General features: G+C 52.5%; 1 protein-coding gene across 2 annotated transcripts in view; it reads left to right on the forward strand.

The window, feature by feature from the left end:
• Positions 1 to 3223: 3223 nt before the first annotated feature.
• The window catches only part of Maea (macrophage erythroblast attacher), a 32913-nt gene continuing 22332 nt past the window's right edge, over positions 3224 to 13804 (forward strand). The window contains exon 1 of one of the 2 annotated variants that reach the window (XM_005408697.2): positions 3224 to 3332. In XM_005408697.2, the coding sequence (XP_005408754.1) occupies positions 3264 to 3332 (69 nt within the window). In that variant the 5' untranslated portion in view covers positions 3224 to 3263. The remainder of the gene's footprint in view (positions 3333 to 13804) is intronic. The other variant, XM_005408696.2, reaches the window with a different exon arrangement.

Raw genomic sequence — 13804 nt, forward strand, 5'->3', positions numbered from 1 at the left:
TTAAAAATCAGGTCAGCTGGTGGGATTATCCATTTTACCTTCTAAACAATCATTATATACATATATATATATATGTATATGCTTCTATCATCTTAAAATTCTCTAACCTTGTAATTTCTCATTATGTCTTTTTTTTTTTTTTTCTGCTTGCTTTTTTGTTGTGATGGTCCTTTCCTTTCTTCTCTCTCTCTCCTTCCTCCCTTCCTTCCTTCCTGTCTGTGTTGCTGGGGCATGAACCCAGTACCTGGCTCCTGCGGGACACATGTCCTGCCCCTAACACACCCCAGCCTACCAGTCTTTTGTGGCGTGCCTTGGTCTGTATTTATTCCTCATGCTATGGGCCCTCCTGAGACACAGCACACAGTGTCCTTGCAGCTCTGGCCAGGAACTGTTTTGTCACTGCTGCTCTTGGAGACTGCAGCACGGTCTGCCTGCTCTTTGACCCTGGAGAGAGGAATTTTCTGCTTCCTGTGGAGACGCCTTGTTACCCTCTAGGTGAAGCATTGCCATCAGGGATGTCACCTGCATTCATCTGCCCTTTGCAAGGTTTTCATCATGACCTTGTGGATGTGCAGTTTTAGTAACTATTTTGTGAGCATCCTTTCTAGTTATCTGCTGGGGTCAATGCTGACAGGTAGGAAAACAGGTGAATCCACCAACTTGGCCCGCATGTAAGAAGAAAACCTGAATGAACCAGTGGGCTCAGGCTGTTATCTAGTCACATTCTCCTTCCCAAAACCTATAGCCAAGGAAACCACAGGGTGGGTGACCCTGCCAGTCTCCCACCACAGCCTTTGCCTCTTCCGGGGGGCATCCTGTATGTATCTCCTGGACTGGTCTGCCTGAAGGCCCAACCGGCTGCACCTCTAGTGCTTCTGTCCCCATCAGAGCAGACTTTCAGGATTCAGGACCCTTCACCTTGTCCTGAGCCCAGCCTTTCATTTTGGCCTACACCACCTTCCAGAAGGAACGTCTGTAAACTCTGCACAGTAAGGAGCTCAGACCCAGGCCCATCCTTGCAGAACACCCTCAGAACCCTGTGGCCACCCCGAGTGTCTGCTGTCCAGGCAGGGCCTCTGGCCTCCGGTCTCAAGCCACCCCAAAGGCCGTTTCCTAGGAAACATTTGTAAGTAGATGTTAAGAAAATAACAATTATGTGGTTTGGGTGGATTTAGTCCCTTGCTAATCATAGAAACTAATTATAGGTTTTGTTACTAAATAATTTTAAGGGAAAATCAAATCATGCTATTTTTGGCCAATAAACCACTTATATGTGTAGTCTTATCTGATGTGACACATTTTATTCAAGTATTACACTGTTAAACAGAACTGGCAAATGTCAGCCTCCTCTTGTGAGATGTAAACCACAAGGCATTTCTAGCTCTCAGATCCCTCCAGCAGGGGAGACTACGCAGGGCACCCCATGGCAAGGATCAGAGTGGTCCCTTCTAACCAACTGTTGTGATCACCACATTCTGGACTCACTGGGACATAAATTCCTCAAATAACAGAGAGCTTAAGCTGCTTTCCGAGAATCCACTCCGATGGTTGAAACTGGCTTTTCCAGAAAGACTATGCAAGACTATGCAGTCTGCCCGGTCCATGACCTTTTGACATCAAGGGCTCCAAATCTCCAGAGCAGAAAAGCACTCCCTGTGAAGAGAAGCTCATGGCCCGCGAGGCTGCACGCGGACTGTCCCCACCTGCAGAGCCCTGACGCTCCCTTGCATCCAGTGACTGCAGGCCCCTCTCCCAGTGCAGGTTGGAGGTCAAAGCTCCCAGCCTCCTCTCCAGTGGGACAGCAAAGCTTGTTCTCCTCTCCCAGGACTACAGTGTTGGCTTCTGTGATGTCCCTTGCTTAGTGGCACTGATGAGGGGGCCTCAAAGTACCAAGTGCTCTGAGAGATAGAAGCAGGGCTGGTGGTGTAGAGTCCCTATCAGGGCTGTCTCTGATAGTTGGTCTCCCAGGCTGAGATGAGTCAGGAAGGTCCTCTAGAAGGTGACCCTCACAGGAAACACCCTCATGGGGCTGCTTGGCCCTCCTCTCTGGTGCCCTGACCCGGATGGACAGCCGCTGATATTGGACCACTCAGACTTTTTGGGTCCTAAAGTTTCAGAAGTTTGAACCCAGAGGTGGGGAAGCTGAAGAGTGGGTCCTTGTCCTGGGCTCAGGTCCAGCTCCTGAGGCCCTGGGGGTTTCTGGAGTGCTGGAGTGGCTTCACACATCTCTGTGAGACCCTTCGCACCACACCCTAGATTAAACCAATGAGGTGACCTGGGCAGTCTGGACCAGTGAGCTGCTCCACGGAGGCACAACCCTGGGAGAAAATGCATTGTGACTGAAGTCTGCAGCCACACGTGTGTGGACTCCTGCACGCCTCAACCCTGCCGCTCGCATGGCGTTATCCGCCCAGCGTGGTGGAAGGAACTCCTGGGTTTCATCTGACACCACCTCATGTTGAAACATCGCTTTAAAGTGTGTTCTGTGAAGAAACGAAAGATGGTTTAACGAGGAAGTCATTTCTAGTCAATGAAACTTAATTTCATTATTTTTTAAAGGGAGCGGGAAAGACCGGTGGAACGAGGAAACAAGACAGGACACTGGTGACAAGGCCAGCGAGCACAGCCCCTCTCGCGCTGGGACTCCCGCGTGCAAGTCGGCCTCCGGCGCGGAGGCTCTACTCTTCCAACAGGGAATGGAGGGTTCCTCCCAAGACTCCAGCAGCCTGTCACCCGCGAACGCAAAGTTGTCCCTTGATGCACGCATGGTCAGGGACAGCGTCGCCTGGAGAGACCGCAGCCTCGAAAGGTCAGTGCCAGGAGGGGTGGCCGCTAGGAGGAGAAAGTCACGTGTGGTGGCCACCAAGAAAGTGCCCACCAGCAGGGGCGACCGCCACAAGAGGTGATGGCTACGAATGTGACCTCCGAGTGACCGCCACGGTAAGTGACTCCAGGAGGGGTGACGGCCCCAGGTCGTGACTGCCCCCGCGGACTGCAGCGCCGCTCGGTGGGCCTCGAGCTGGCTCGGGGCTCCCAGAGCGCAGCCCACTAGCCCGCGGGGCACTCCAAGGAAGCCGACCTCCAGAACTCGACGATTGGCCGAGTCTGCTGAAGGCCGGCGGTGATTGGTCCGCACCTTCTTCCGCGGCCGGGAGACTGGGCGACGCGATTGGTACAGATGTGCGACACACCCCTCTCACCCCGCCCTCAACGTCACTACCCGGCGTGCCGCGCGCCGGCCTCCTCCGCCGGGGCGGCCCAAGATGGCGGTGCAAGAGTCGGCTGCCCAGCTGTCCATGACCCTGAAGGTGCAGGAGTACCCGACCCTCAAGGTGCGCGCTGCGGTGCGGCCCGGGTCACCGCCGCGCTTCCTGCCCGAGCCAAAGGGATTCCGGGGGGCGGAGCCTGAGTGCAGCCAGTGTGGTGGGGTTGGGGGCGGGGTCCACAAGGGGCGGTGGGGCCGGGGTCGGGGCCGGGCGGAGGCCGAGGGGCGGGGGCCAGCGGGGCCAGGGTCTCGGGGCCAGGCCTGGTAGGTAGGTTTACGGGGACCTCGGGGACGCGGGGCCAGGGGCGCTGGACGCCGAGCGGCGCGGCTTGAGGCGGCCCTCAGTCTTCAGGTGGTGGCTGGGTCGGGGGCCACTGCTAGTTAGGGCCGGCTTTGCGGGCGTGGGTCGCGGCAGCGTCCGGCCACTTTCCGGAAGCTCCAGCTGGGCGTGGCGAGCTGGCCTCTGGGTATTACTTAGGAGACGGAGAGGAGCCCCAGGCCCTGGGAACAACCCATCTTGCTAGGCTCCCCGCACTTCCTGGGCAGCGCCTGCCAGGGTGCCAGGGGCGTGACCTTGGGTGGTCTCTTCCATTGGGCGAATAAGCCAGTGCCTGGGGCAGGAGGCTGGTGCGGGCTCTGGAGGCTGCTGCGGGCTCTGTAATGACTAGAGGATTTAATGGTGCTTGATAGGCTCTAGATAGGAAATCCCATCGGAGATCAAGGTCGGACGTCCCTAGGAGAGCCGGCTGAGCTTTGGGATTCTGCAGTCACTTCCCAGAGTGCCAGGTAGATTCTTTCCAGCCAGAACACCTGATGACGCCGTCCATCTCCGTGATGACGAATGGTGGTGGATGCAGGGCCATGGCCAGTGTCTGTCCTCAGCCTCAGAGCAGTTTAGCTAGCTGCCCTAGAGCACGGCCCTGAGCCCTCTGGGCCCCACTCCAGCTTAACTTTGATGCTGTCTTGTCAGAAGTTCTTGTAGCACCCTTCCCCCCTGGGGCGAAATGAGTGACCACAACATATTGCTCAAGATGGACTGGCAGTAGCCTCCTCACTGCTGGTATCTGATTGCCTTGGTGAGGTTGGCCTCCACAGGGAAGCAGAGAGGAGGCACTGTTCTTCCTCCTTAGTGGGCAGCAGCTGTGTTTCATGGCAGTTTAGTATCCTGCACTTGATTTGATAAAGAGGATGGGGGCCTTCTTTGGCATCACCAGATCTCTTTGCAGACCCCTTCAGGATGTAGGTTGTTGGTTTTTACTTAACTGAGAGTCCTTGGTAGATTACCAACACCTTCAGAACTGTGTCAGTTTGTCACTATCGTTTTGGTTTGGCTGGTAAGAACCACCAGGCAGGAAAGTGCCCATTGAACGCAGTGGAAAAGGAAATGTGCAGTCAGGAAAGGCTTCTTGAGTCCTCTTTCCTTATGACTGTAAATGTGCTTTGCATTCCAACACTGTTGCGTAGCCTCTGATTAAAATGGGCGTGCACCTACTTAGGCAGGTAGAGCAGGGCTGTGCTGTGGTTTCAGGCAAGCTTGTCATAGTTTAAAAAAATTTTTTTTGTATTTTTCTAACGATGATATTAAAAAGCTAGGCATGGTGGTGTATGTCTGTAATCCTACACTCTGGGAGGGTGAGGCAGGAGGATCAAAAGTTTGAACTTAAATCCCAGCTGCCAGCACTCAGGAGGCTGAGGCAGGAGGATTGGTGCAAGTTCAAGGCCAGTCTAAACTGCATAGCGAAACCCTTTCTCAGAAAGACCAAAAAAAAAGTTTGAATGTAGCCTGGGCAACTTAGTCGCTTAGTGAGACCCTGCTTCAGTAAAAAGGGGCTGGGGCTGTAGCTCAGTGCAAAGGCCCTGTATTCAACCCCCAGTACTACTAAATAAATAAACAAATAAGTGTTAAAAAATGGGTATTATAGCACAATTTTTGCAAGTAGAGATGCTATTTTCCCCAGAAACTACAGTAGTAGCATTTCCCTTCCAGGTCCTTTGGATTTCATCCCTGTAATGATTTCTCTGTTCTGCTGACAGTGTATCAGTGCTGAGTTTATATGTTTTTGCTGTTGTCAGGAGTGATTTCTGGTAGATGATAGGGAGGTTTTAACTGGGGCACTAGGGGTCCTAGAGTTAGAAGTGTTTGTTAACATAGAATGAAATTATGTGCGCCGTGCTGATGGCTCCAGAGCTGTACTGTTGACAGGTATGAAGAGAGTTGAGTGCAGGTGCAGTCAGTATGGAGACACAGTGTAGAGTTGGGAGGGTGTGAGGGTAGGGTGCTGGGTGCTGGGCCCCTGTAGTGAAGGGCATGTGCTCATACAGGCTGATGGGAGCTGGCAAGCACTGGACTAAATCTTCATCTGGTGAGAATTAAACTGTGTTCCCTTTTCAGACTCTCAGGGGCAGGAGCCCTTACGTGGGTTCAAGCTGCTGTAGCTTCAGCCTCCCACTGGCAGTGGGTCCTGGATACCTTCATGTTCCTGGTAAAATGGGAAGGGAATAGAGCAGCATGGGATGCGGTTGCTGGTCTACTTTCACTTCCATTGCCACCGCAGTGGTTAGGGGAGCAGCCACTGTGGTCTTGGGAGCGTTTGGATATGTGACTCCTGCTGTGCGGGCCGTGCATACAGGATGCTGAGCAGCCCTTGCTTACCTGATGCCAAGCTGATGTGGCCAGGTATGTAGGGGCAGAGAACGTCTGGGCTGGAGTTGCAGGGGAGTTGTTTTGCTGTTGAAGGCTCTCTAGTGTCAGGTTGTAGGTGATGGCCCTCTGGAAGTCCTTGTTTATTTTTCAGGAAGTTTTTGCTGGTTATGAAAGTAATTTGAGTTTTTTCCTCCAAATAATTCTACTGCACGGGAATCCTCTCCTTTCCTCTCCCCTCCCCCTCTCCCCTTTTGCCCTTCTCCCTTGTTCCCCTTCTCTCCCATTCCCATCACTATGCAGATCAGGTACACATCTGTCTGACCCAGGGGAGGGCCTGGCAGTTGCCCCTGGGAGCCCTGGCTGTGGACACTGTCTTTTCAAACCCTGGTTGGAGATGCTGTCCTGTCCTCACTGAAGATGGGCTGAGAGTGTAGTTTACTCTTGAGTATTGAGGTTTTCTGCCTTCCATCTGCTGACAGTCTGGCTGGCCACATACTGTCCTGCAGTTACATGGCCTGGATGTGTACTTGACACAGAATGTTCATGTGCCAAGCACGTGCTAGAGTTAGAACTGATAGTGCAGTTTTCCAAACCGGGTCTTGGCTGGATTTGGGAGGATCATGTGTTCTCAAGTGTGAGAAATGCTGGTAACCACAAAGTGTGTGGGTGACTTCAGAGACATGCATGTTGAGCTTGGTTGCAGCTGTGTGATACCCTAGGCAGTGGCCATAGACCAGGTCTTAACTTCTGGTGTACAAAGTAGAGCTGCCTCCTTGGAAGCTGTTACACTAAGAAACCCGGTCTTTTCTTGCCCTCTTACTAGGCACTGAGTAAAAATCCTAACCCCCTTCCTCTTGTAGGCTGGAAGCTGGCCGATCTTCAGAGCACCAAGTGCTCTGGTCTGAAGCAGTTTGGCACTGCCTTCCTGCCTTCCAGAACCTGCTTGCCTCTCAGGCACAGCTGTGGCCCTTTCCCTCCTAGAGAGCTGTGCCCTGGTCTCCACCTCTCCTCTTCCTTGTCCCTCTACCGTTGTGGGACAGTTGATGGAACAGAGCTGATGCTGCTGAGTCCCCTGCTTGCCTCTTCTGCTGTCTGTGTCCACTGGCAGGGCAGGCCTTGATAGAGACGGGCATACAAGTTCGGTTTCCCTGCTGGCTGCTGGGTTGGTTTTTGTTTTGTTTTGTTTTGTTTTGTTTTGTTTTGTTTGGTTTTTCTCCGGTACCAGGAACCGAACTCACGACCTTGCGCTTGCCAGGCAGGCGCTTTGCCACTGAGCTAAATCCCCAGCCCCTGTTTTGTTTTTTAAGTGTTATTATTTTAAGCAGATTTTGAGGTTGGAGAAAAAGGACTTTTCTAATACTTGGTTCTCTATGATGGGTGGGCCACATTAAGGCAGGACTAAACGAGGCCCAGAGTGGCCAGTGGGCAACAGAGCTGGTCATGGCTCAGCACTGCCTGGCACTGGTGCCGACATCCTCACCTGCGTGTTCCTACGGCAGCTGTTGGAAGGCTGGGGGCAGACCCTGGGAGGATGTGACAAGATAGGCCGAGCAAGTGCACACGAGCCTTGAGAGCTTTTGAAGACCCTGGGAAGCCCGAGGTGTGGGGCAGAGGGAGGGTGGGACTCCTCCCTGACCGCTGCACCTGAGCTGGGGGCCAGGGGAGTTGTTTGGGGGGTAGAGAAGCCATGTGGGCTGTTCTGAAGCCTTGGCAGAGTCTGTCCAGGAGGCCCCCTGGGCTGGCTGTGTGGATGCAGAGGCCAGGGGTAGAGGCAAGCTGGCTGGTGAGGTAGCATGGAGGGAGGGAACCCATGCCATCACCACTGTTCTCTTGGGGCTCTATGCTGAGAGAGTCACGGGGCTGCTGACCTCCCCTTGAAGATCTTGGTCTCTGCTGAAATAGATGCTGGTCACTTAGGTCCTGAGATGAATGCTCACTGTGTTAGCGACTCGTGACTGCTAAGTGAAGAGAACAGGTAGCCATGCTGGGGCCTGGCTCTGCTCTCCTGCTGGGACACTCCTGTCCTCCCTGGTGACTCTCAGCTTCCTGTCTCAGGCCCCCTCTCCCCTGCGTGGTCCTCTGTGGTCCCTTACTGTCACCTTGCTGTGTGCCCTGGTCTGCAGGTTCCCTTTTTACTGGCTGGCCCATTGGAGTGCCGGTGGCAACCTGCCACTCCTCTGTGCTCTCTTCACTTCGCGCCTGCCCTCTGCCACAGGGTGTGCCCAGTGGTCAGGCGTAGCTAACCCCTCCAAGTGCCTCATGCATGTAACCCCACACGGCACACCCTCTGTGCATCCTGCAGGGTCTGTACTGTCCTCTCTGGTCTTGGTTTGTCCACTCACCTCGCCAGATCATTGGTCCAGTGCAGGCGTTAGAAGCAGCTGGAGCATCTGTCTTCTACTCATGCCTGCAGCCAGACCTCTCCCTGAATTCCTCCCTCAGACCTCAAGCAGCAAGCCACCCTGTGGGTATTCTCTTTTCTTTTCTTTTTTTTTTTTTTTCTGGTACTGGGAACCAAACTCACGACCTTGCGCTTGCCAGGCAGGCGCTGTGCCGTTGAGCTAAATCCCCAGCCCCTGTGGGTATTTTCTTTGGGCGTCTGGGAGGCAGGGGCAGAGTGCACCACATTCTGGCCTCAGCACCCCGGGCCTGATTCTTACCTACCCTACTCTCCTATCCCAGGTGAAGACAGCACCTTTCTGCCGTTTGTTCTGATGAACCAGGACCTTGGTGTGCACCTGCTCTTGCTCACTCATGTCTTAGGCTAGTGCTGTATCTCTGAGCTATACTCCCAGTTACCCGCCCCCACTTCAGGGATGTTTTTGTTTGCTGTTTTTCATGATCATCTTCAGGGTCCCCTTAGGCCACAGTGGCTTCTGGGGCTCCAGCATCTAGCAGGAAAGGGTCGGGTGAAAATGCCCATTGGATCAGCTCCCTGCACTGGGCTTTCTCAAAATCCTTTTGAATATTAAATTATAGCCTCTTTGAGTGCTCAGTGCTGCCCTAAATAAAATTGGGAATTTTGTGGCTCCTTTTGCTGTCTGTCCCTACCCTGTCTGGTTTCTTTGTGGCACTAGTGCAGCCTGACAGAATAGCCTGCACCTGTATTTTTTTCCCATCAGAGACCTCCTTCTTCCTGTGTGCTCTTGGGGCAAGACGATGCTTCAGACACATCCAATAGTGCCTGGCATGGGGTCACAATAAACAGCTGTTGGCTAAATGGATTTCTCCACAGTCTGGCTGGAAAATTCCTTGAAACTTCACCTTTGTCCACTTGATGTATTCCAGAGTACTTCTGCTGGCATGCATGGCTGTCCATCTGGTGAGGATGACCTTTTTCACGTTTGTCTTCACCTCTGCTCTAGCAGTGTGCCCTTGCTGTGCAGTCTCAGTCCCTGCCCATCTGTCCAGCATTCTTTTTTTTTTTTGAGACACGGTCTCACTATGTAGCCCAGGCTAGCCTTGAACTTGGGGCACTCCTATCTCAGCCTCTCTACTGCTGGGGCTACAGGTGTGTGCCACCACACCTGGCCTGACCAGCATTCTTACTGACAGATTCTGGTCTGGGTAGGCTTTCCCCATAGTGCTTGCTATGCCTCAGAAGTGGTACCCACTACTTAAGGGGCCCCAATGGCTCATGGGAGGCCCTTCTACCCCAGGAACCATTTGATGCAATATTTCCTCCTGCCCCCTATCCACATGCTGTGCCCATGGCTTGGTTCCATCTTTCCTGCCCTGTGCCCCTGCTTCCAGGACTGGGGGGAAGTAAGCTCATCTCCTCAGGCCAGTTTCTCTGCTCACATTCCCCCCCGTGAAGGTACGGACTGTTGTCTTCTGTCACCCTGGGGATCAACCCCACAGATCATCTGGCTCTTACTGGCCTTGCCGAGGGCTCTGGAGTTGCCACACCTCTGCCTTTGTCCCCGTTGTCCATTGCTGTGTCTGGGCACCGGGACCTGCAGTGGTATTTTGGTGCTTGTTTGTTTGAGATGCTGCTGTGTCCTGTCCTTGAAGCACATTGCTCTCTGGCTGCCCACATGCTGTGCTCGCTGGGTCTTCCTTGGGCTCACACGCCCCCTGCCCCTGCAGTACTGGACTGCCCAGGGCACAGGGCCTGGCCGTGGTCATCCCTGCCTTGGTTACCTAGGTCACATGGGTGGCACTGCTGACGCTGAGGGGATGCTCTGTGCCCCAGATCCTTGCCCAGCAGGCTGTGTGGCATCCTTGAGTAGAGCACTCAGTGTCCTCTGACTGCCTCTTCCTAGACCGACCACCTTCCTCCCTAGACCCTGGAGTTGGCCTTGAGCCTTGTGCTCACACTGCTGCTCATTGCTCTGGCTTCACAGTGCCTGCAGGATCCAGCCTTGTGTCCTCCTGCTGTCACTGCGGCTGGGGGCACTGCCTCTCTCCACAGGGGTGGAGTGGCCTTTTAATCAGCCCCCTTACCCATGGATCCCTTTAGCCACCGGGTCAAAAGGTCATGTGATCCTTGTGCCTGTGGCTTCCCATCTGTTTCAAGGTAAAGGTCAATGAGAGTGACCGCCCCAGACCCTCCTTGACTGCTCCGCCTCTACTCCAGTTGGACACTTAACCATAGGGGCCTGTTGATGCTACCAGGACACCTGGTGTGCCCTTCCTATGATGTCCCCAGGGCTTCCCTACCCGCTCACTCCCTTGCTAGGTGAGTTGCTGGGTGGCCCCACCCCCTCACACCCTGTTCCCCCCTTTAGTGGTACTGCCAACCATTGAGCTGTGTTGTGACCTTGTTTCTGACTGCTGGGGATGAACACTGTGTTAGAGGACAGAGAGATGAGTCTTCAAGCAATTGAAAATCATTTCAGCACTGCAGCCAAAGCAGTAAGAAGTGAGGTAGAAGTTGGCATACCTCTGGAGAAAGCTTAGTGAGTAACGGTGGACAATGGTCAGTTGCTGCCCTCTGCACCACGATGGCCAGCTGGGATGTGTCATGGTCAAACACCCATGCACAGAACCTCCTGGTGGGAACAGATGTCCAAGGGATTCCTGGGCAGCAGCGATGATGCTGGGGAGCCCTGAGAAAAGGTCTGGGGTAGGAATAGCGACAGTGTCCTGTACTTCATGTGCTTGCCTTGGTGTTTCTTCCCGGAGGCAGAGCACCGAGAAGTGGGCCCTGCTGACCCCAGAGCCAGGGATGGGTGTGCCCAAGGAACTCTGCCCCCGGAACAACACTGGTGTCTGCTCGGCTCTGCTCTGCTGCTTGCAGGGTGTGTGCTCAGGCACTGGCATATCTGAGCTTGTGCTGCATTGGGTCACTGAGCTGTTCCCAAGATAGGGGGATGACCGTGCAGATGCTGGCCCTAGTGTCTGTCCCATATGCTGGCTCAGAGGGCAGCTGTGCCACTCCCCATGCACCCCAGTGATGGGATCTGCTGTGTTAGAGGACAGAGATGAGTCTTCACTCTTCAGCAATGCCTGGTGCTTCGCCCTCCCTAGAGTGAACAAGCAGCTTGACAAGGTTCTGCAACTCGTGGGTTGAAGACAAGTGTGGTGACTTCACCCACAAGAGGAGTGAGTGTGGGGTGCCCACAGGTCCCCCCTACCCCAGCTTCATCAGCATCTCAGCACAGTCAACAGCAGCTGTCCTGAAACACTGTTTTTCAAGGCACCCATTTGAAATAGGGGACCTGAGCCATCCCTGCCCTGGGTGTGCCCCCCTAGGGTGTGCTGGGGCAGCACAGGCTACTGGGACTGGGAGAATGATTTGTGCTTCTTAGAAAGTGGGACATGCGGTACCATTTATACTTCTTTAATGTACTTCTTTAGGTCTGGGTACTTGCTGGTAAACACTTAGAAACTTCTCTGAGGTTTTTGTTTTGTATTTTTTTTTCTGTACTGGGGATTGAACTCAGGCCCTTATGCTTGCTAGGCAAGTGCTTAGGTACTGGGCTGCATCCCCAGCCCCCTTCTAGGCTTATTAACTATGAAATACTTTCTGTATTGGTAAAAGTGGCAAACTAAATGCATCTAAATGCATCTTTTTTGTTAGCAAACAATGTCAGAAAACCTAGAGCAAACACTGGAGAAGGTTTTAGGAAATGCATCCTAAAGCAAATGGCAGACAATGCACGAGGCGTCTGTAGGATGGGATACAAGTGCAGGTGTTTTCTACCAGCTTCAGCCTTGGGTGCTTGCCTACTTGGCTCCAGTGAAGACAACAGGAAGGATTACTGTGAGTCACCAAAAGAAGGATATACCAAAGGAAATATAAATGAATATCAGCTAACCAAGTAGATCCTGTGATCCTAAAAGCTATCTGGCAACAGATTACCAAGGAAATATCGAGGTCTGATAAATAAAATCCTAAATATTTACCATATTCAGAATTTAAAAGTAAGTAACAGGCTGCAAATTCCACTACTGTCCAAGTTGATGTGTAGATTCGGCACAATTATTAAAATCCCAAGTGGCATTTTTGCAAAATTGATAAACTGTTCCATAAATTCATAAGGAAATGCAGAACAGCCGACACAATTTTGAAAAAGAACAAAGTCTTAGGACTCACATTCCCTGATTTCAAATCTTCTTATAAAACTATAATAATCAAGGACAAAGAATAGATATGCAGTATAATTCAGTATAATTGAGAGTTCAGACATAAACCCAGTCATCTATAGTAATTAATTTTTGCAAGGGTGCCAAGGCAAAGAATTGTATTTTCAATAGATTCTGAGTCAGCAGCATTTTCACATACAAAATACTGAAGTTGGACACCACATACAAAGAAAGTTGAAATAGATCACAGACCTAAATGAAAGAGCTAAAGTTATAGACCCCATAGAAGAAAACAGAAGTATACCTCTTGATGACCTTGAATTAGGCAGTGGTTTCTAGGGAAAATATCTGGAGCGCATGAAGCTGTCAGCTGGGTGTTGTTAAACCAAGAAGCATGTGTGGAAGGCTGGTGCAGGCAGAGGGCTGAGCCTCCCTAGCCATGCTGCAACTCTAGCCATGTGCTGGGGTCTGGGGGCAATTGAGTTCGGCTGTAGTCATGACAGCAGAGCACTCTGCATGCACACGCCAGGGAGACTGTGTGAGGATGGGGCCAAGGGTAGGGTCCTCACCTAGGACCTGTATATGCAGCATCTGCTCCAAGGCTTCCTTCTCTACAACGGTGAGGAGCAAACATAAGCTGCAGCCTGTGATCTGTGTGCCAGCAACCTGAACTAGGGTGCTGCTCATGGAATAGAAAATATTTACAAGTCATCTATCTCATACGAGTCTGGTGTTCAGAGTATATATATGAAGAAGCCTACAACCCAGCCCCCAGGTGAGGGTGCCTTTGGGGAGACTTCCTCAGAGAAGAGCCACAGTGTCTGACAAACACAGCAGGGTACCTGCCTCATGGGGACTGGGGATGTGCAAGCTGAAGCTGTAGCCGGAGCCCCTTCACCCCTGCTCAGATGCTGTGGTAAGATTGGCAGTGACCAGGGTTGGGCGTGGAGAAATTGAGAACCACTGGTGCTCTGTTGGGATTGTAAAGTGGGACAGCCACCGTGGGAAAGAGCCTGGCAGTTTGTCATGATGTCACAGAGTTACTGTCTGCCCGCTGCTGGGTGTAACTCCTGAAAAGGGGAAATCATGTCCCTGAGCATCCATAGTATCATTTTTCATATAGCCCACAAGGAGGAGCTACCAGGATGCTCACCCATGTGTGCAAAATGCATCGAATACAGCTCAACCATCAAGGAACAGAGCACTGGTGCCCGCTACACCATGGGTGAGCCTTGAAAACATGTTATGCAGAAAAGCCATACACAAAAGTCCCAAATAGACTGGTCCATGGCGAGAGGGCGGGGGGCACTGATGGCATAGGTCTGGGAGGGATGGACTGCAGTGGTTCTTGAAAGATGAAATAT

This window comes from Chinchilla lanigera, unplaced genomic scaffold (assembly GCF_000276665.1).
Source record: "Chinchilla lanigera isolate Chin_1 unplaced genomic scaffold, ChiLan1.0 scaffold00113, whole genome shotgun sequence".
NCBI lineage: Eukaryota > Metazoa > Chordata > Mammalia > Rodentia > Chinchillidae > Chinchilla > Chinchilla lanigera.